At 34.4% G+C, this 23,222-nt stretch overlaps 3 protein-coding genes and 1 long non-coding RNA gene across 7 annotated transcripts; 3 read left to right on the plus strand and 1 right to left on the minus strand.

Moving 5' to 3' along the window:
* Positions 1 to 245: 245 nt before the first annotated feature.
* LOC104249953 (replication protein A 70 kDa DNA-binding subunit A-like) lies at positions 246 to 6,104 on the minus strand. 4 transcript variants are annotated; one of them, XM_070160591.1, is made up of 10 exons: positions 5,773 to 6,104; positions 4,045 to 4,315; positions 3,872 to 3,968; positions 3,663 to 3,787; positions 3,252 to 3,386; positions 2,126 to 2,289; positions 1,932 to 2,052; positions 1,673 to 1,867; positions 1,511 to 1,561; positions 246 to 773 (listed from the first exon to the last, which is right to left on the minus strand). In XM_070160591.1, exons 1-5 carry the CDS (start codon positions 5,929 to 5,931, stop codon positions 3,367 to 3,369), a joined length of 672 nt encoding a protein of 223 aa, XP_070016692.1. In that variant the 5' UTR covers positions 5,932 to 6,104; the 3' UTR covers positions 246 to 773; positions 1,511 to 1,561; positions 1,673 to 1,867; positions 1,932 to 2,052; positions 2,126 to 2,289; positions 3,252 to 3,366. The 4 variants fall into 3 exon arrangements, with proteins under 4 accessions (XP_070016692.1, XP_070016691.1, XP_070016690.1 ...); XM_070160590.1 differs by having other exon boundaries at positions 3,252 to 3,586; XM_070160589.1 differs by having other exon boundaries at positions 3,252 to 3,787.
* A 3,992-nt stretch (positions 6,105 to 10,096) lies between these two features.
* Positions 10,097 to 10,945, plus strand: LOC138880478 (uncharacterized). The gene is made up of 2 exons (XR_011403170.1): positions 10,097 to 10,350; positions 10,467 to 10,945. It is a non-coding gene; the product is annotated as an uncharacterized lncRNA (long non-coding RNA).
* Positions 10,946 to 11,149: 204 nt separating this feature from the next.
* LOC104224216 (uncharacterized) lies at positions 11,150 to 14,156 on the plus strand. The gene is made up of 5 exons (XM_070160676.1): positions 11,150 to 11,423; positions 11,927 to 12,220; positions 12,331 to 12,425; positions 13,404 to 13,556; positions 13,726 to 14,156. The coding sequence occupies exons 2-5, from the start codon at positions 12,115 to 12,117 to the stop codon at positions 13,879 to 13,881; spliced, it is 510 nt and encodes a 169-aa protein (XP_070016777.1). The 5' UTR covers positions 11,150 to 11,423; positions 11,927 to 12,114; the 3' UTR covers positions 13,882 to 14,156.
* Positions 14,157 to 19,025: 4,869 nt separating this feature from the next.
* On the plus strand, positions 19,026 to 20,110 carry LOC104224215 (protein DMP8-like). Its single transcript, XM_009775819.2, has 2 exons — positions 19,026 to 19,549; positions 19,755 to 20,110. The coding sequence occupies exons 1-2, from the start codon at positions 19,095 to 19,097 to the stop codon at positions 19,978 to 19,980; spliced, it is 681 nt and encodes a 226-aa protein (XP_009774121.1). The 5' UTR covers positions 19,026 to 19,094; the 3' UTR covers positions 19,981 to 20,110.
* Positions 20,111 to 23,222: the final 3,112 nt, after the last annotated feature.

The raw sequence follows: 23,222 nt of genomic DNA on the forward strand, positions 1-23,222 counted from the left end.
CTTTCTTTTGCATTAACGTAGCTATCAACTAATAAGGTAATGTGAATTCTAATAACGTAGTTCAGTTGGAAAAGTTGACAGCCTATGTGGAAAATGGATATAGTTCCATCAATGCAGTTAAGAGATTCAAATTATAGGTAATCACTTATATATATAGAGTAAATCTCAAGAATGGCTATTGTCAACTATGACAAAAACTCAGCATAACTCATAGAGTTGACTCTTAAGTACAAATAGCCAATTTCTACAGATTTTACTTCTGAAATTGTGAAGCTGGCTCTGACATTGAAATGTCCAAGGGACATGGACAATTCATTAGCTTTATAAATTGTTGAGGATGAACTCTCATATATAACAATTCTCCTATCTTACCCTATGTACTCAATTCTTTCAGTTTTGTTTGGTGCGCTTAAAAAATGCATAATCCAATCCCCATGATACATATTCTTATCATATTTACTCAAGTCTTTCAGTTCTGTTTGGTGCATAAATAAGCATAATCCAATCCCTCATTACATACTGCTTGTCAGGTATAGACATTCCTGAAGAGTAGTAATAATATACTAAATGAACTCATAAAATAGTTCTTGATTTCTCCAACTGTAACATTCCCAAACACATTATGTTGTTTTCTTCTTCTTAAATACTCTCTTCATTTTATTTCCTGACAATTGTGCATTCGGATCTTCTTCAACCATTGTTGCAGCATTAGTTATACCTATCTGGTCAGGTGTATGTGCAATATCGGTTGTATCGTTATCTTCAGTGGAATCCTGCATATATAAAATAAAAATTTAGTGCAAAATTAGTGCCTGCAGTTGTTACTTACCAATGCATTTTTAGTAATTGGGTTTTATATACAGATGAAGTGGAAGACGATGGGGCTCTTCCTCCTCTGGCGACCAAGCGTCTAATCATGGGACTGATGAGAAGCTCACAAGGTCCCAGAGAAAGAGGCTACGACGAAAGAAGCTTAAGGAAGCTGCCTCTTGCCGCCAGAATATAATTGGGCCGTTATTGCCTACAGCAGAGAATGATGGGAGGGGTGAAAATGTGAGTACAACGGAAGAGATCCAGAATATAGTTGGTCCGTTTTTCCCAACCGCAGAGAATGATGGGAAGGGTGAAATGTGAGTACAACAGAAGAGGAAACACAAGATTTTCGACAAATTGCCAATGAGCCAGGTATGATTTGAGGAGTAAAAAGTAGCAATAGCAGTAGTTTTCTGGTTTCTCTCCTTATTTTCACTTCACAGTTGTTTATATGTATTGAAAGTGGAAATAAATTTATACAGAGGCAGTATAATTAAGCTTGCTTAACAGGTTTTCTTATCTTATTCTATGAAATATTAATACTGTGTTCATAGATTCCCATAGAAAAAACAAAGTGAACATCTAGAACTTTTAAAGTTATAAAAAAACTACTCCAAATCTGAAAAATTTCAGAAAGAAATCCTTCAAGATATGTAAGTCGTTTTAATGTTAAAGGACAAATTAGTTATGTATTTACCTCGCATTCCTTCTCTCCATCCAAGACTTGAATATTATTGAAGTCAGGTTCCTATCAAAAAATAATAAATAAATGAGTTTGAAATTATGATTCAAATTATGCAATATAAAAGAAATTTGCAATCTAAATATGTTATGAAGTTTGTGAACAAATATGACATACAGTTAAGTCATCTGAAGGTTGAGCAGGACTATATTTGTTTATCAGTTGCTCCTCATCCGTAAGCTTAACAATACTATAAACTTCCTTTTGCTGGTGAATGTTCTTTGTCTTGATAATAACCTTAAACATGAATTTTCTTTGGAGAATATTGTTCAGCTCTACTGGATAGGGATACTTATCAACAGCACCAGTATTCTAGAATGAAATTTTAAGTTAGAATTATGCAAATAACAAATATAAACTTAATTAGTTGATATACCTCAAGAAACCCTTCCTTCAATTCTTTTGCTGATTTGCCTATAAGAAACATGGTTTCACGGTCCCAGAGCAATAGGGAAACAGATCCAGTAGTATCCATTACTCTAACCTGAAGCTTGTACCTAATTGCACAGTTGATTTGAGATATAAATGTAATATTTTGATGGATTAAGGAAATAGAGCTGCTGATTTTACCTAATAACTGCCGAGTAATCTTCATGTTTACATTTGGGGTTTGGGCATTAATAAATGTTTCCTAGTTTATCCACCTTCTTTTGACACTTCTTGCAGCTAACGTACGACCATCCTTTTTCAAGTTCTAAATTTTCAATACTTGCGACAATCCAACATGGACCTTCCTGTTGAATAAAGTGATAAGACAATTGTTGAATAAATTGATAAGACAAATGTAATGAAAAGACATAGAGAATATGGTCAATCATAATATCAAAGAAATAACATAAATGTAATTGAAGAATTTTTCATCTTCCAAATGAGGAAACACTCTTTAAAACCATAAAATAAGAGGACTAAAGGCCAAAAATAAACTTCATATGTAATGTAAAGACATAAAAAAAAATGGTCCATGTGGCGACTCAGTGACATGAGGAAAAGATAGGTACATATATGATATGGATTAGGATTTAGAGGTACTGTGCCAACATGCCGTTGATCGCAAGGAACGCAAATTAGTTTATATCAGTTAAGAGTTCAAATATAGATAAATTGAGCTATAATCATCATTCTGGTTGCGATGATTTTCTAGATAAGTCGAATTGTTACTATTGTGCGATTTTCTTCGCATGTGGCTTGCTGCATTATACATGTAGGAAACTGAGGTTCTGAGATCATATGAGGTCTATATAATAATGTAGTAATTTGGTAGATGGTCTACTGGGGATTACATATTAGGCTAGGTAGTTGTTTATTAGGAATCTATCCCATTAAAGATGACAAAGAAGATTTGAACTACTTCTAGTCTTTAATTTGTTTGTGGCCTCTAGTCAGTTTATCTAGCTATAACTTAAATGGTGTTAGCATAGTTGACTTAAGGAATACATAATCTATATCTTAATTTCAATCCTGCTATACTACTGCTCAATCATTTAGCATGTAGATAATGAACAATTACTTGTTTTTTTCCCTCTATTTGTCTGCTAGAGTTTCTTCATTGGTTGTTCACTATCTTCTGTGCATCTTTACCTAAATTTAAAAACTGCCTTTTTCAAACCATAAAATGAGAGAAACAAAGATGTGCATTTTTGCAACTTTTAACCTGAAACAACAGTTAAATTAATACTACAGAAGTTACGTCACTCACTTGCATGGACTCCACTAATTAGCCAATTGTTTTAACTTGAACAATGCCCTTCTCCAACTCATCCGAGACAGAGTAACTTTGTTGAGAGATGATTTGAGTCAGCCTCTCGGAGTTATTATCCGAACAGAAAGTAATCTGTATTTATGAATAACTAAAACAGTTAGATGTATACTTGGAAAATTTGATTTGAGTATAGAAGCAGTGAAATTTTATATAAATAAATCAATATATATATATATATATATTGAACTGTGTTTTAAATTCATCAGATTGAGGAAAATTTGGATTAATCCACAGCTTTGATGCATTCCATGTATTGCGCACAGAATATGAATCTACAAAACAACGTTCGTGTAAGATATAATGAATAACTTTCACAAAGTAATGTTAAATTGAGTAATTGTATTTTACCTTGATATTTATTGGCTTTTATGAGCTGCATAATAACAATAATAGGCTGGTTGTTAGCACTTAGTAGATGAGGAACAATTTCATCAATAAACTCCCCCCAAAATGTAGCAGACAACTTCTTCCTCCTGTCAAATAGAAATAAGAATGTAATTTTAGCATATGTAATTATCAAATCAATCCTTAATTAGTAGATGAATATTTATTCTTACTCGTCATCTTCTAGTTCAATATCCATAAACTTCCTAGAAATTCCACCTTGGTTTTGCGTTTGTACCTCACTGAAATTGACAATTTCTCCGATGACATCTAAAGAAAAAGAAATTGTTAAAATAAATAGTAGATAAATTCATAATTAGAAAATTAACGTAAAATCTTTATTTACCAAATAATTCAGCCTTGTTCACGTCAACCTTATTTATCAATTGATCATATGGTCGCAAATCAAAGATATTGATTGGGAAAAGTGAATCAGTTGTTTCAGCCATTGTTGTCCGTTGAGTAAACGTCAGCCTCAACCTATGTTTCGTGGTGTTGAACTTCTCCTTATTATGACAAACAATAAAGTTCGCCATATTATATAATCCAAGCTCAGTAATTTGTGTTTTGAAAAGATGCAAAACTGACTTGCCAATAGAAGCACTTATGCGATCTCCCTACAAAAAAAATTACATTACATAATAGACTGAAGCATAGATTGATGTTTTTGGCAGTATTAAACAACGTGATGAGTACATAATGTTGCATCCTGTTACATGTCTTCTGGTGCAACCTTTATGCCGACTATGCAATGTTATGATTTGTATTAATGGTAATTTATATTAACTATTAACTATAGTCGTAAACAGTAGAGTTAAACAAATTAATTAGTTGTAGTAATAGAGAAAAAAAATCAGATTTGCAAGTGAAACTTTTTTTGGTAATTCGAAAAAAACGCCTATACATGACAGGAGATCCCCTAACTCTTGGATGTGAAAGAAACTTGATGGCATTTTGGACTTGATCCTCCCGAACTGGTTCTGAGTTTACAAATACAGAAGTTAAAGAGATCCCTCTTATAGCCTCAGGCTTGGAATCCTGATTATCTTTAGCAGATGGTGCAAAATCACTAATATAGCAGGAGATTTGATATGCAAATCTGCTGCATAGTAGCTGAGTTGTAGTAATAGAGAAAGAAATCCATTTTTTGCAAGTGAAACTGTTTTTGGTAATTCGAAATAACTTTAGTTCGAAATAAATTTTTTTCAACCCCTTCTGTCCCCTGTTTATATTTGTACAAATGTTTTGAGGACGAATACAAAACCGAGAAACAGAGAACCAAAGGAATTAGTTTATATTTTTCATGAAAATTTTGAAAAAATGTACTGCATAGTAAATTTGAACAAATCTATAAATATGCAACTCATATGCTCTTCAGAAGGGAGGATAAACAGTAATGTGAAATATAATTACATAAACAGTAATGTGAATTCTAATAGCAGAAAGTTGATAAACAGTAATGTGTCCTGCATTATATGAGTATTGATCATTTAAGAACTTCCCAATTTTCCATGTTTTGTGATTGTTGCAAATGGCATCTGGCTTTCTTTTGCATTAACGTAGCTATCAACTAATAAGGTAATGTGAATTCTAATAACGTAGTTTAGTTGGAAAAGTTGACAACCTATGTGGAAAATGGATATAGTTCCATCAATACAGTTAAGAGATTCAAATTATAGGTAATCACTTATATGTATAGAGTAAATCTCAAGAATGGCTATTGTCAACTATGACAAAAATTCAGCATAACAAATCTATAAATGTGCAGCTCATATGCTCTTCAGAAGGGAGGATCATTTGAAGAAGATGGATTTTTCTGGCATTGCTTTCGAAAACTACTTTGCTGCAGAGTGCTGCCTAAGTCATGTATAATTTAAACCGAATTAGCAATTTGGAGGTGCAAAACAAATATATATATAATCATATAACAATTCCGAAAATCAAATCGAATTAGCAATTTGGAGGAGCAAAACAAATATATATATATATATATATAATCATATAAATATATATAAGCATATAACAATTCCGAAAATCAAATCGAATTAGCAAGGTAATAACATATGTAAAATACCTTTTCTTCTTGTAGAACCAATTCAATCGAGAATATAGTGTCTGGATTAAAACGATCTGGTACTTCCCACGTACGGACAACACGAACTTTCAACTTCCATTGCATCTTCGAAATTGTTATATCCTTGATGAAATCAATGTGAGTAGCCATCTTTTGCATAAGTCGTAAGTTTTCTTGAAATCTTGATAGAAGAAGGAACTTTAGAATTGAAGAACGTGTAGTTGAGGAAGAAATATAAACTCCTCTACGCTTGAGCAGTTGATACCCACTATACGATACGTGGGTTAAGCAGTTGAATCCATCGTGCTTTTGAAGAGAAAATATAGGTTAAGTTGAAGGTAAAAAGTAATTACCTAATATTGTGGAGTAAAAGGTTTTAACAAATAAATTGATTTAATAATTTAAAAACATTAAAAATTGAGATAATTGAAGAGAAGTTTGAACGGTTTAGAACTGCAACAGGGGCGGAAGGCCAGTCCTATTTTTGAGGAAACGGGCTGTTTTTTCCAAATACAATGATTTAATAATTTAAATAAATTTTAAATTAACAAAACTGTACAGAAGTGTTTACGGTTTTTTCATGAATGGTTTGAATTCTACTTCCTAATATTTAGGAGCAATGTCTTAACATGCCATGTATCATTCTATTGTTCTGTGGCTTCATGAGGTGCTTTTGTGTTCTGCTTTTAATTATAGATAGATATGAAAGAGAGAATGAGACTTTTCTGAAAATGGCGAAGTTTCAAAGTTAAAGCAAGCTGGAATTTTGTCAAAGAGAGGTAAGGGGGTGGGGCCGACTGCATGAGATTTCAAAAAGTACCCTTACAAGTCTACATATTATTAGATCTAAGTCTTAAGAAAGGAGGACCATTGGATCGTTTTAATTTTAATCCTACGGCCAAGATAAGAGCTTCTGGTGATTCTTTTAAATGGTCCAGGCGGATTGGGCTTCAGTTGGAATTAAATGAAAATCTAATAAATTACATTTGGGCTCATTAGTCTTCAAAAGGAATTGTATTACATGGGCTAATCATTTTGGCAGACCTTGGGCTCATCTATAAAAATGGGTTATCCTTTGAGCCTAATTTGATGGCATTTTCTTTCTTCCTATTAATTTCTTTGAGCTTCCTTTGTCTTGCTAATTTGGACATAATATAATAATATGATAGACATAAAGATTATTCAAAATATGTAGTTAGTTTATATAAATAAAATATTATACTTAAATACTAATGACAATATCACTAATAATAATAATTATGGAATTAATAATAACTACCGCAACTAGTAATAATAACAATAATAATAATTAGTAATAATATTATTAACAGTGATATTAATCCTACAAGTAATATGATTATAATAATGGTAATAATAACCATAAAATAAATAATAATACACTATTAGAGCATTAATGACCAGGAAGCACAAGGAAATTAAATAGAAAAAAGTGGGACAAAATTGGATGTCAACAATAACAACCCAGTATAATTTCACATGTGGGCTCTGGGAATGGAATTTGGGAAGGATAGTATGTACACAGACCTTACAACTTGATCAGGTATTATGAGTGTCAGGGATTGTGTGGGCGGGATTAGTGCTCGTTTTAGGCGTGTGTTAGGGTGTGTGGTGGGCGGGCCTATGGATATGTGTGTGGCTTTCTCTCTTGTGGTTCATTGTGTTGGTCTGACGCCCTAACATGGCTTTGTAAACTCCCGTTAATTGGGTTTGTGCTAACAGGCCCATTTCTAGAGTGTTGGCCCTGTTCATGTGGGCCTGTCCAATTCTTGGCTTCCTGCCCCCATTCCCCGTGTTCCCCGAGGACAATGAACTTATTGGAATCCAGGTTGTAGATCTTGGTCACTGTTACGTCGTCTTTTACTACCAAATGCTTCTATTTTTGGCTCTTTGTTAGTTTCCCTTACCGCATGTTCTTTTGTCACGACCATTTTCTGAATAAGCTGTGACGGGCACCCGGTCGTTAAACTTGAACGAGCAAACCATCTGTACTTATCAAAACTATTATAACCTCAAACTTTATATGCAACAAAGGAAATATTTTGACCAAATACTTTTAATTAATTTAAATATCTAAAATAAACCAACTTTAAAAATTTATTCGTAGTAACTACTGAAATATTGCAAAGTTATTATTAAAAACACTTGAATCTTAACCCACTACACTTGAATCTTAACTCACCGACTGTGTCTATGAAACCTCCACTGATAAACTGACGCACTACTCAGGAGATGAGATTTCTTGGCGAGTTCTCTAAGTAAAAAAAGAAATATCTAAATAATGACGACTCAAAGAAGTACTCCACAAACAAAAGTGGAGCTCACCAATAGCAATTGAAGTGAGGGAAGTTCTAACTCGTAGCCTGCTCGCCTGCAAAACCAGTTCCTACGTTGTACCGCAGACCAAAGTAGGTCCCCAAAAGAGAACGTCGGTACCATCCATTGTACTCAGAGAGTCTCAACGACAGGGGATGAAACTTTAATTAAAATATACATTACGAGCAAAGATTCTAAATATTGAAAAACATAAAGCTTATAAGAACGATTCTAAAATAATTGCATAATATGAGTTTATGAATATTCTAAAAGAAATTTTTTTCTTTCTTATAAAGAAAATACTCCACTTTATACTTTGGGAGTTCGAACTATCCTGACTAATTTCTGTCTTAGTCACCGTATGATCGGTACGAGTTCGATCCCAACCTGATCGAATAGGTCCAATCCACGAGGTGTCACTCGCTTCATGGTTCTCGGCGCTCATGTATCATACCTTAGCCTGGCTAAGTAAATTCTCAGCAACGAAGACCTTCGGCTCATGTGCTCCCTACTTTGGCACAAGTAGTTTCAGGAAGTTAACACCTTGGTCAGAAACCTCGGCCGGGATGATAACGATACTCCCAAAAATCTTTTCTTTCTAAAACTTCTTCTTGTGTCAAGTCTCTATCTTTTATACATACTCATACTGTTATCCTTAAATGTAAGGCATGTCATAAGAATAAAATAAACATTCAAAAGTATTTCTAAAGATTCTTGCTTCTTCATATATTTTTTTTCAGCATGAAAATGACATATAAGAATTACACAAAAATCTGAAATTTTAAGCACATATATCAGAATAAATCATCTAAACTTTAACTAGAATAATTCTAAGCTAATAGGTACTCACTCACTCCAATTAAGTACATATTAACTCTTTTAAGCATTTCATCAAACCCCTTGTATGCGTACTTTTGTAAGTTAAACCACTTTAGTAAAGGATTATATCAACGCACCTCAAAACTCCTCGAGCCAATATGTAGGCTTCGACCCAATTTATACATATCGACCAATCGATTCTACAACAACCAGAGTATCTTAATTAATTTTAAAGTTTCACACACCTGAACATTGAACTTAATATTGATACAGAGAAAGAAAGAAATTAACTATTCAATTTTTATATTGTAGGATAATTGAGCATATAAAATTTATATACCTTAATTCAAGAATTAGTAATTTGTAAAGAAACCTAGAATTTTATGCTTATGGTTCTTGTCTGTAGAAGTCTCTGCCTTTTTTGTTTTGGTTGTTTTGTATTCTTTGAAATTTTACTGGCCACTCTTTCGTCCAAGGCTTTATGCCTTTAGCTTACAATGGAATCTATTAGTATATGGGATTCTTAAATGTCTTATTTTGCTTTTTTTTTTTTTTTTGACTTATTAAGTATGTAACGATACCCACTTTTAGAGGGTATTTGGCTAAGCTTATAAGTTGGTTAAACTGACTTATAATCACTTTTTGGTTTATCTATGCGTTTGGTAAAATTAAAAGTGCTTATAAGTTAAGTACTTATAAGCCAAAAATAAGCAAAAAACCATAAATTGGTCTCCCTCAACTTATTAAATTTCAGCTTATAAGCACTTTAGGTTTAACCAAAATATTTACTATTCTATCCCTAAAATAATTCTTTTTAAACAAAACTCTTCGTATACCTAGTTCTTCAGTTGCTTATTATTAATTTCAGCACTTTTATCCAAACACGTAACTGCTTATTTTTTAAATCAGTTTCAGCACTTAAAAGTGCTTTTCAGCAACTAACGATTATCAGCCCCTCTAAATCAGCTAAGCCAAACAGGCTCTTAATAATTAATAATATTAAAAGTATTAATATTCCTCTAATTGTATATTCAATTATTTAAGTATAATTTTTTTTTGCACTCAAGACAATATTGAAAAAAATAATTTTATATTTTAGCATGTCAAAATAATTTTATTTTTAGCGTGTCTTGAAACTTTTATAGATAGAAGGTGTGTGACATCTTTCTGGGGAATTCAACTATTTTCCAGTCTTGTAGACTCGATGGTTTTTGACTACCTGTTATGGATTCCGGCTACTCCGGTGTGCTTACGATTATTTTTAAGGGCATTTTCTTGTAGATATGGTCAATTCACCCACACTCTTCGCAGATAATACACACTATGGGTTGTTTGTGATCCCCAATTATTACTGATGCTTGAAGCGGTACCTTTGTTTGCACCTGAATACAGATCTGTGCGTATCTACCTCTTAAAGTAGCAGAGGTACACATATCTATCTTTAGGAGTTTGCGAATTCTTTTACCCACTTTTTCTAGAATTTTATTGTCATAAAATTTGGTGGGTAGACATGGCTGTGACTTATATTTTTATGTTAGCAGGAACAAAGTTGGGTTCCCAGTTCTGAACAGATAGAAAATGACCCATGATGAACCATGATCCTCCGTGCAGTGCACTGATCATATTTTCTTCCTTCGCAAATTTTACTATAAAGAAGCCCTATCCTAGATCGATAAGGATGAACTGTTCCATTGGGGTCCAGAGTTGTTGGAGCTTAGTCCGCAGGAGGTGGTGGGGGATTTTTCTTCCAAACACCTTGATGACAAACAAACAATAACAACATCTTAGTATAGTTCCACAAGTCCAAACACCTTGATGATGATCGAGAATTTCCATGGTTGGTGAATTTTGAGTTTTTGCTCCTGCGACAGTGAGACCATACTAAGGGGAAGGGGATTTAAAAATTATAGAGATTGGTTAGGCTTTCTCTCTCTAACACCTTCACGAACTGTGTTCCATATATTTTCTTTGAACTTGGGGTTAGGGATGTACTTTTTGTGACTATAAAAGTATCCCTTTATGTTAGTTTTTCCAACAATTATGGTGATGTATGGGAGAGGTAAGCAATGATGTAACTCTCCTTAGCGAGATAAGCAATGATGCAATGAGTGGTAGGTGAGATGGGAATATTGCAAATTGATCCTTCTTGGTAGGTGAGATTTGCACTTTTGGTCCCTATCTCAAAACTATAATACCCCCTTCCATTTCATTGTATAACACACCAAAAAAAAAAAATATCAAAACTCAAGAAGAAAGAGTTTTAGAGGGAGAGAGATATAGTTCCTTTAGGAATGTTTCCTAACAGGGGAGTGACAAAATAGTGAGTAGAATACTAGTCGGGTATTTTTCGGGAAACACTTTTGTGTGCGCCACTATTTTGGGTAGAGCTCAGGAATTGTTGTACCTCCAAATTATTGGGGAAGTCTCTCTTTGTATGCCTGCTAAATGTTTTAGTGGAAGTTGGTGTCGGATTTGTGGACGTAGCCTAAACGTTTTAGGTGAACCACGTTAAATATTGTGTCATTTATTTTTGGTTTCGTTGATCATTTATTTTATTCCGCTGTGCAGTAGTGTTTAGTGCCACCGGGTCCTAACACTTTAAAAATAAAGTGAGAAGTCTTAATTTATATATTATTTTTTCATACAAACAAATTAGTTTTTTTATACAAACTAATATAAAAATAGTATCATATAAATCGTGTTTGGAGGTTGTTAATTGGATTCTAACAGCTAAAGTTAAGTACCTCCTTTCATGAAGAAATAAGAAAGGGAATGCTAGTTGCAAAAATAACCACCCATAATGGTTATTACTGCTCCCCCTTTGCCATTAATTTATCTCTTCTTTTCTCTGAACTAATAGTAGCAGTCAACTTCTTTACAAAGAAGTAAGGATCTTCAAGCTACTTTTCTTATGTTGGGCTTATATCCAGCCCAAACCCAATATACCCCTAATCGAGTCCATAAATTGACCGCTTCTCCATTCTCATTATCTTCTGCACAGATAGATAAAAACTATGGCATGCAAGAAGGTGAATTGCAGACAACCTGTTTGATTAAATTCCCAAAGGAGCGGATGGTTACTCCAGTGAGCCGTGCTAGCTTTTAATCACGCAAATGTCCATTTTTGAGAAGTGGGCCTGTTGTAATTTCTATTAGCAAGTGAAAATATTTGGGAAACTTACGGTAAGAATGACAACTATGGCTCTGGGTAATGTTTGTTCGCTACAAATAAAGACTTGTGAGCTCTTTGGAATTTGTGTAAATCACTTATATACCCTTCCTATCCAAAATAAAAGTAAGTTTTTTGTCAATTGTTCTAAAGTTTATAGCTTTTCATAGATTTTTTTTTTGGTACTGGAAATCCTTTTCTGCTGTGTACTTAGCTTTCTATATTATCATTTGTAGGCTTAGAAATAAAGCCATTGGTTATTCAAGCCACAGCTAAAGCTAATTCTCGAACTGAGAGTGCTAAACTTCGAAATAGACGAATTCGAAAAAAGGTACGTATGTTGTAAAATTATGCTCTTGATATTTTTCCCCAGACATAATTGAGGAGATTGGTTTTTATGACCGGTTACAAATTTTCTTGTAGTTAGATGGATTTTTCACAGGAGATCAGTAAAGTATAACACATGAAATTGGTAAATAAAACACATGAGATTCTTTATAGCCCCAATTATGTACTACATTTGGCTGCACTAATAGGTAATGCTAGTGAACATGAATCATGTTACATGATTCGGTGCTGATGGGTTTAATTACAATTTTTTGTGTTTGGACAAGAGGGAGAAACTAGTTTAGGAGAATATAATTGGGAATGGTGCATTTAGTGCTTTAGCTTGGAAGAGATAAACTGTAACTGGGCTTTAAGATCATACATTGTTGAGCAGAAATTAGTCATTTTTCCTTAGAACAAAACAAGTATAGAAAATTGAATAAGGTAAATGTAAAGAGTTTACTTTTATTCTTGGCATATTTTTGTATAGAAGTAGCCAACGATGACTTTGATTTTAACCTAATGGATTGCTGTTTCATACATTTCCCGGTTACATAAGGTCCGTCAGGCTTTGACAACATAGCTCTTTTATTAGGATACTCATATGTCATTTTTACTCACACATTGACATTTAAAACATTGCATATCTTTATGTCTAGTGGAAATAGGTAGAGCATTTGTACTTTTGCCCTTGTCATCCTTCTATCCATTGCCTTTGTAAACTTGTAGCTTAAGCTTGCTTCTCATCTTCGGGCGTGTTTCAAGTTCTCTGCAAATGTCTTTTGGCTTGTCCCATGTTGATGAAGTTTATTTGCCTTTTTCTTGATTTGTTCTACCATTTGGCTTGCCAAATGCAATGCTTAATCTTAATTGTTCTCTAAAATCATTTCATGAACTCTCTCTCTCGCACAAACACACACAGCATATATGTATAACTTTATTGATTCACTGTAATCATTAAACTTCTTCTCGGTCTTGGCAGTTTAATGGAACTCCTGAAAAACCAAGACTTTCAGTCTTCTGCTCAGAAAAACAGTTATATGCTACATTGGTGGATGACCAAAATAAGAAGTCTTTATTTTACGGGAGCACTTTGCAAAAATCAATCCGGGGTGATCCACCATGCAGCACTGTAGTGAGTATCTTTAGCATATTAAGACATAATTATAAATATGTTAGTGCAAATTTTATAGTGAGTGGTATTTCAAGACTGCTTCTCAGTTTTCTATGTTTTCTTGTTCCAATGCGTTTTGGGATTTTCAAGTCATAGCATCATCCCTTGACTTTGTCCCTCTCAATCACAGGAAGCAGCGGAACGTGTTGGTGAGAAACTTGTGCAGACTTGTGTTGATCTCAACATCAATGAGATTTCATCTTATGATTGCAATGGTTTTGCTGGAGGAGAAAGAATGCAAGCGTTTGAGATTGCCATTTCTCGCCATGGTTTCCTGTCCAGATAGTTTCTTCCTTCTTTTCTATGTGAATTATTTATAGCCTTCAGAAGTCTGAAGCTTTCTCATAGGGGCTAGGGATGGCAATAGGACAGGGCAGGTGAAGCATTGCCCTGCCCCAAATTCAACACGCCCTGCCCTGTTTAACAGTGTTTCTCTTTTTCAACTTGCCCCGCCCCGCCCTGCCCCGTTTAGCTTTTTTGTTTCTTCCTTTCTTTTAAGTTTGGAACTGTAACTATTCATGTTATTATAAAAAGAAAGATGAATATGATTTCCATGATAAATCTGATAACGGTATGGCTTCGGTTTACATGACGTAAAATTACTTTATTAAAAACATGTCATTAAGGCTAAAATAGAATGATGTCTTTCTTTTGACAAGAGATTAAAAAGGAAAAGAGTGTAGTATAAAATAGAATATCATATCTGTACATGCAAAATTAACATTTTGACGTGGAAGACAGCAAACGCAACGCTTTAATCAAAAGAAGTTCAGAATCATAGACCGTACATCTACTGACATAGTAAGTACTAATAGTTGTACCCAACAGTTGATTGACTTCTTCTAATGTATGTATGTGTATATCTACCTAAAGACCTGGAGCAATAAACCCCTCAAAAACCACTGGAGTTCACTGTAGCTGCACCCTTGCTCTTGCTTCATTTAACATATTCACAAAATATCTCCCACCCAAGATCCACCAATATTACATAACCAAATGTTTGCCTAGAATTAATAACAAAATTGATCTCCAAGATCCTAACCACCAGATTGCAAAGCGTGATGGGTGACCTCATAGATTATAGCCAATCAGCTTTTGTGCCCGGGAGAATGATAAGTGACAACATTATCTTAAGTCACGAACTAGTAAAAGGATAGGGAAGAAAAGGGATTTCTCCAAGATGTATGCTAAAAGTGGACATGCAAAAAGCATATGATTCACTAGAATGGAAGCTTATTGAACAAGTACTGATACATATGAACTTTCCTAATTTGTTCATACAGTGGGTCATGGATTGCATAAGTTCAGTTTCATACTCTACTGGCATTAATGGATGGTCTACAGAGCCATTTGCAGCTAAACGAGGATTGAGGCAAGGGGATCCTATACCCCCCTTCCTTTTTGTTCTCGCTATGGATTACTTTTCCAGAATGTTGAAAGGACTGAGTGAACAACCAAATTTCAATTATCATCCCATATGCCAGAAAATGAATTTGATACAATTAGGCTTTGTTGATGACCTACTATTATTCTGTAGGGGTGATTTAATATCTGTTCAGATGCTTTATGACTGCTTCCAGGAGTTTTCTCAGGTATCTGGTTTGATAGCAAATAAAGAGAAAAGCTCTATCTACTTTGGAGGGGTGAGAGATGAGACACAAAGGGCTATAATAGAGATGATTGGGTTCAGTAAAGGGGAGATACCATTTAGATATTTGGGTGTACCATTCAGTACAAAAAGACTGTCAATCAACCAATGCCAACCTTTAATTGTTAAAAGCTAGGAAGGATTACAAACTGGACATCAAAGTTCCTTTCCTATGCAGAAAGGGTTCAGTTGATAAAAAAATTTCTTTTCTCCATTCAGATTTACTGGTCACAGATTTTTGTTCTGCCTACTAAAGTGATAAAGCTGATCGAAGCTACATGTAGAAGATTTCTTTGGACCGAAGGAGTGGAATTGACAAAGAGAGCATTACTTGCTTGGGAGAAAGTATGTTATCCTGCTAGTGCTGGTGGACTTAATATCCTAGATATAGCTATATGGAACAGAGCAGCGATTAGCAAGCTATTATGGAACCTATGTTGTAAAAAGGATAAACTCTGGGTTAAGTGGGTTCATAATTATTACATCAAGGGTGGACAAATTTGGGGTGCAGTACCTAAACAAGCTTCATGGGTAGTGCAAAAAATTGAAAAGATGCAAAGTTATGTCCAGCTAGCCGGGATCGTGGAAGAAGACTTAAAAAGCATGACGGCCTTCTCAATCAAGAAGATGTATCTAATGATGAGAGGTGACTTTCCAAAAGTTCAGTGGAGGAAAATGGTTTGCAACAACTATGGATCTCCCAAATGGATCTTTATTTTCAGACTAGCAGCTCATGGGAGATTGCCCACAAAAGATAGATTGATGAACTGGGGAATTGTTGACAATCAAATATGTCTGATATGTGCTTCTCAGACAGAAAGTATATCCCACCTATTTTTCCAATGTAAAGTTTCTGCACAGATATGGAATAGTTTGTTGCAATGACAACAAATTGCGAGAAAAAATATGAGTTGGCCAGAAGAACTGAAGTAGGCAGAAATCCACGCCAGATATGGAATAGTTTGCTGCAACGGCAACAAATAGCGAGAAAAAATATGAGTTGGCCAGAAGAACTGAAGTGGGCAGAAATCCATGCCAATGGAAGAAGTCCAGGTGCTGAACTCTATAGAATGACCTTGGCAGCATGTGTATACCATCTATGGATTGAAAGAAATCAAAGGGTCTTTCAGGCTAAGCATACTGGCCATAGGAGCATTGTTAGAAGAATCATCCAAGAAGTATTCTATCGAGGATCGCAAAAGAGCAGACTAATTAAAGAACTCGATAAGCTGAATTTTTATCCTTAATAGCTTAGTCTGTGGAGAGTAATTAGAGAAGATTGGTTGTTATAGTTGCTAGGAGTGGCCTGTATTCTTTTTTTTTTTGTTTTGTTTTTGGAGTGAGAATTTATCCCTAGACTTTCCTTATTATTTGTACTAACTGCCTTTGGTAATAAAATCTTTTATTTACCAAAAAAAAAAAATTGTGGACAACACTTTATATATCTACCCCCGACCAGAAAAAAAACAAAAACAGAACATCTAAACATAACATAGAAAAAAGACAAACCTCCATCCTATGAAGTAGGCAAACGCAAGTAAAAGAAAATTCTAATTTCTTTGTTGACTTTGCAGCTAAAATCCTGCCCTACCCCTGCCATGTCCCATTAACTATTTCTTCAAAGCGTGTTTTGACCCACCCTGCTTGCCCGGCCCTATTAAGACTTTGCCTTGCTCTGCCCCATTAAGGTTTTGTCGAGCCCCGCCCTATTTGTCATCCCTAATTGGGGCGTCAAGTAGAAGCATATGTAACTACCTTAATAGTAAATTTCATTATGGATAACTTATGGTCACTTATTTTTATGCTATCAATGTATTTGAACTTATTTTATCATGTAATTTACATTATTTTCTAGGCTACCAAGTTAGACTACAGGTTCTGTTGTAGTTCACTTTAACTTGATGGAGAAAAAAGGTTTTCACTGTCATGGCACATAAATTTGAACTCTTTTATCATTTTGCGGCCAAAAACTTTTTGCGGCCAAACGCACACGCAAGTATACGGGTCGTCAAGTAATAAAGTGACTAAAAGTCGGATGTCGAACCCACGGGGACTTGTGATTAACTATTAACTAAATTAGACTATCCTAATTATCTAAACAAGAATTAAACCTAGAAATATTCGATTCAAACTAATTAAATAAAGAAATATAAATAATGAACTTTGAACAGAGAAAGAGCAGATTTTTATGATATCAATGTAATGAAAATGATCTAGGGTGATGGGCTATCTAACAATCCTATTATATTCTTCAATTGAATTGACTAAATAATTTGTCTAGTTTATTGGTTAACATGGTTAATATTGCTAATAAGAATCTGTCGAGTTCTTACTCGCCTATTCAAGCTAACCTAACGTCTATATGTCTATGGAGTTAGAATCAGCAAGAACGCATTTATAATTCCTGTAAATCAACCAAGCAAGACAATTAGGTATATGTCTATCCTAACCGCGAATCTATTCCCCTATGCTCAGGTTCAAGAACTTGCTCAACTCAATCCTATATGCAATCTAGAATTTCCACTTTCGAGTTCAACTCTAGGTTCGTAGATAATATTTAATTGGTGATCAAACAATCAAATAATTAAGTGCGGGATTGAATAAATAAACCAATATGATAAATTAAGAAATCAAAATCAATATCCGAATAATAACAGTCATGAAAGAACCACAACCCTAGAACGTGAAGTTTAGCTCCACATAGATATGGTAGCCAAACAATAAATCATACAAAGAAACATAGAAATTACTAAGTTTTGAGGAAGAAAGATGGAACTTGATGAATTCCGACCTCCACGACGGCTCTGTGCTTGTGTTTTATTCTCAAAAAATGTTCTCCCCCTCCAAAATAAGTTAGAGACCCCTTTTATATGAGTTAAGGTCGTGTAGGACTGAAATAACATTGTCCCGTACGAAATAGCAAAACCCACGCAACACAGCATCCAGGCCAGCGCCCAGCGCTGACCGTGGCGCTGGAGGCAGTGAGCTTTTCGTTCAATTCCTTCACGTTAATTTTCATCCATTGCATTTAGAATGCAATTGCATTCTTTATCTTTCTTGTGTTGTTTGTCTCCACTTGGGGGGACAAAAGTCAAAACCAAAGGGTGTCCTCTTTTTTTTTTTTTTTAATTTACTTTCTTCTTTTTTTCCCACGTTTTATCCAATTTTACCCCAAATTTTTTCATCTTCACACCGCTTTATTCCTATACAATTAAAATATAATATTAAGCAAAATAATATAACTAATACTCAAATGACGATTAAAAGTACCAGAATATAAGATAACAATGGGTAAATATATGCATTTTTGGCCGAACATCACATTTATCTTGTAATTCGTTGATTGGAAATGACCACCATTATAATTAGCAGTGGTCTAGTGATAGTCCAATAATAATACTAATTCTTTTCGATTATTGAGGTCTATATTAACAGTATTGGAAGGAACATATCTAAATTCATGTAAATCAAATATGTTTTTGTTGTGCTCTTTGAGTAATCATAGCAGTCATTTTGCCTTTTCCCAAAATGATTTATTTTTAAAAAGTAATTAACGAAAAAAAAGTAACTACCGAAATGAGATTGCAAATTTTGAATTTGAGAATAATAGTTTACGGGTGGCAACCATTCAAAACCAGTTAGTTACTTAACGTTAACCAAATTCAAAAATTGTTGATGCCGTTTAATTTATCTACCCCAAAACTATAAATAAACCAAAAAGTACATTAAATCAAGTATCCAATACTCCAAACTAATTCATCATCTTTGACTGAAAACTTCATTCGTGATCATTATTCTTCTTTTTTTCTCAATCTTCAACCCCTCTAAATCTTCTCAATTTTCTCAAAAAAATGGAGCAAAGTACTGAGGGAATTGGGATCAAAATCTACAGTGCATCAAAACGTGCAGATACAACAATATACCCTACTAATTTACCACCAGATGACGATGTTCCGATCCCTGAATTGCCTCAACCAGCAATTGGTGGCAAAAAAAGAAGAGCAATGGCTAATGGGGTTCAAAAAACTCTCTCAAAAACTTCATTGCTTGTCAATTTTCTACCAACAGGCACACTTCTAACTTTTGAAATGGTCCTTCCATCAGTCTATGGCAAAGGCGATTGTTCACCGGTAACTACATTAATGATTTTAACACTACTTGGCCTTTGTACTTTGTCTTGCTTCTTCTTCCATTTTACCGATAGTTTTCGTGGACCCGATGGGAAAGTTTACTATGGATTTGTGACACCAAGAGGGTTGAAAGTTTTCAAGTCTGGACTAGGTGTGGATGTGCCAAAAGATGAGAGGTAATATTTGTGACGGAATAGATATGATAGACAGATCGTCTGTCACAGTTTTGTAACAGTTTTATGGCAGAATTCATCCATGTGGGTTGATATTTGTGACGATTTTATTCTTTCGTCACGAACATTATTTTTCTTGTAGTAAGTTGATTTTACACTTCAAAGCCGTTATTTCATGTTTTAATCTATTGTTTACTTTTTCTAACAGGTACGTCGTGGGATTTACGGATTTCGTACATGCAATGATGTCTGTTTTGGTATTTGTGGCGATTGCATTTTCGGATCATAGAGTGACGCTTTGTCTATTCCCTGGACATGCAAAAGAACTTGATGAAATTATGAGGAGTTTTCCTTTAATGGTGGGAGTTATTTGCAGTGGACTTTTTCTTGTTTTCCCCAATACTAGATATGGTATTGGATGTATGTCTGCTTAATAATTAGGGCGGGTTGTGCTTTAATTTTAGGTTGTTTTTGTTTTTCGATTCTCCTTTTCCAATTGTATATGTGAGGATTTTTTTAGTTAGTTCTCTGTGGTACTATTTGATGTACTGTAATTTAAGTAATTACTACTCTGGTTATTGTTTAGATCTATGGATCAATTTATTAGGAGCCTTTTTCTATCAGTTGTTAATGTTTATTAAAAGAAAGGCATGGTTATGGTAGGAACTTCAAATTATTTAACTTTCTGTAGTATTTCGGATATTGATTCCTTAATTTTATTCAATATTTGATTAAATGTCTCTCTGACTGTTGGCACTAAACATGAGATGTTGAAAGAATTTCAATGAATGAGTATTTTTTTTTTTTTTTTTTAGAATTAAGTCATGGTAACATTTTTAGTAGAAGCCTTGATTATATCTTCTTCAACTTTGTTTGAATGAGGCAAAGTTAATGTTAAATTTGGCATCATTTAATGTCGATTGGTTGTTTTATAAATATAAATAACTATCACCATATGCTGGTATATTGTTGTTGTAACTATCACCAGACATTATATCAGTGGAGAAAACAGTAACACGCTAGCAAAGTTTGACATTTCCGCTCAATTCAATTCTAAACAGCTCAATATTTCTAGAAATTAGAATGGACTTTGCTACCTAAATTGTTAAAATAGCACGGTATAGCCAATTTTCGGACTGGTCATTCAAAAATAGTCACCGTTTACGAAGTCAATGAAAAATAGCCACTATTTTGCTGCAACAGAGACCGGTCTCGCATAATATACGGGAGTTCGGTGCATCTGTGTACGAACTCCAGCATATTATGCTGGACCGGTATACTTTGCTGACTCCTGTATAATATACGGGAGACTGGAGCACCGGTGCTCCAAACTCCAGTATATTATACTGGACATTAGGGGTGTACATAGGCCGGGCTGGTTCGGATTTTGCAATTACCAAACCAAACCAATTATATCGGGTTTTTAAATCTATAGATCAAACCAAACCAACAAAAGTCGGGTTTTTCAATATCGGGTTTTCTCAGATTTCTCGGATTTTTCGGGTTTCTCGGGTTTTTCGTTTCGATAAACTTGTGCTCCAAACTATATATAGCTGCCATCATAAAATTCTGATAAATTCCTGCAGCTATCTTGGAGTACAAAAAAGAACAGGAGGACCATGCAAATATAAAAGTCTAAAATTATACACCAAAGAAGGATCATGACAATAACACCTTGTGGGGTCAGGATCAATCTTATACGGGGCATTTTCTTGAATGAGCATGTTGTAACATGTTGCTTGAGTACAACAGGTCTACTTGAATGACAACCATGGTGGCTATTGTGTTAACCAAACAATGAATGGCAATAGGTGTTAAGGAAAAATTACTCCTTACACAATGCACATGTCTTTTTTCCAGCAAATATTTTAGGACAATAATTGCATTTTGCCCTACATTTACCTCCTTTAGCAGTAAATTTGGAGAAGTGATTCCAAATCTCGGACGTCTCTCTGCCACTATTCCCAGATTTAGATTTTTCTGATGGAGTCGTTCTTTTTTGCTTCTTAGGAGGAGTGCGTCGATGAGGAGTGTCTGCACTTTGTTTTTGAGTTGTCACTGGCGAAGGATTATTGACAACCACCTCATCTGCTCCAGAAGTTGTAGTTTCCATTCTTAGAAAGAGTTCCTGCAAATAGAACATATCCAGTTACTATTTAACTGATGGAATTTACCTTCGCATTGTGACAGCAAATGACAGATCATTGGACTATATTTATAGAGGTCATTTTATGTTGAAGTGAAGCCAAAGAAGGTTCAATATATTTATAGAGGTCATGGACTAAGCAATATAAACAGAAGGCTAGATTGTTCAGAATTAGCTGGATTGCGAAACTTCTTGGGCAATAACAGGATCACTGTCTAATCTTTCTACATTTTTTAATATGGGGGGGGGTTGTTATATTGAAAGCATAAAGCAGGGAGGGTCCAGAATATGAGTTTTTAGATTCACCCCAATCATAAATTTGGGGCTAAAGTAAAATTAAGGTTGTTATAAAAGAATCCAACTAGGATGAATTAAAGGTATTGGAACAACATTCTTGAGAAGCTAAGCATCTTTTTTCACTTGTTTCCCTTATATCTGTATAACTACTTCTACTTTGATCTTTTGATAAAGGACCAATGTAACCACTTGGACTTGAAGCTAGCTTGCCACATCTTAGTTAATTGGGGAAAAACAAGGTATATGTATGCAGCTAAAAGAAAACATGTAAAATGAGAGCAAAAGAGCTTTACCGATGAGAGCTTTACGATCGTAGGTTTTTTGCCTTTGGAGAAGAGGCAAGATGATTTCAATTGTTTATGTGTTTCAGAACACCTTTTGGACAATCTATCTGCTTTTAAGATTAGGTTTTGGTTTGGGCTCAATTATTCTTTTATGGGCCAAGCAAAAACAAATATTTACATGGGCTATAATACCAATTTAAAATATTATGCTATATAAAGAAATTATAATAAAAATTAAGAAATAATTATAACTTACATTCTAATAAATATTTTTATCTATCTAATATATAAAATAAGTATACATATAATGTCGGGTTGGTTTGATTTCGGTTTGACTTTTTTTAGTTAATACCAAACCAACCCTATTGTGGTCGGGTTTTATTTTCCAATACCAAACCGAGTCAAACCAAACCACTAGTCGGGTTTTTTTCGGGTTGGTGCGGGTTATCGATTTGGTTTGTACACCCCTACTAGACATTTATACTTGTTGGAACTCCAGTATATTATGCTAGAGTTCTAGTGTACTTATGCTGGAACTCCAACATATTATGCTGGAGTTCCAGCATAGTTATCCTAGAACTCCCGTATAATATGCTGGAGAAGTACTCCAAAGGTGCCAAACATATGGAATTAAAGTACTTTACCGTCAAGGAGGAAGTTCAGAAACAAATAGTGTCACTTGAGCATATTAGAACAGATCCCATGATTGCAGATCCGTTAACGAAAGGTTTACAGCCAAAGATATTTAAAGAACATGTACATAGAATGGGTCTTGGCTGTATTTATGACTGATGTATTTATGATGTTTTGACACTCTGAACTCATTTATGTGTTTCTGATATACATTAGTGATTTTCTGCTTCTCATAATGGTGTACACATTATTGTTTTGAGATATTACAGTATAAGTCTTAATGAGACATTATTGTGGACCATAATAATTTATAGCT

Source organism: Nicotiana sylvestris, chromosome 10 (genome assembly GCF_000393655.2).
Source record: "Nicotiana sylvestris chromosome 10, ASM39365v2, whole genome shotgun sequence".
In the NCBI taxonomy this organism is placed as follows: domain Eukaryota; kingdom Viridiplantae; phylum Streptophyta; class Magnoliopsida; order Solanales; family Solanaceae; genus Nicotiana; species Nicotiana sylvestris.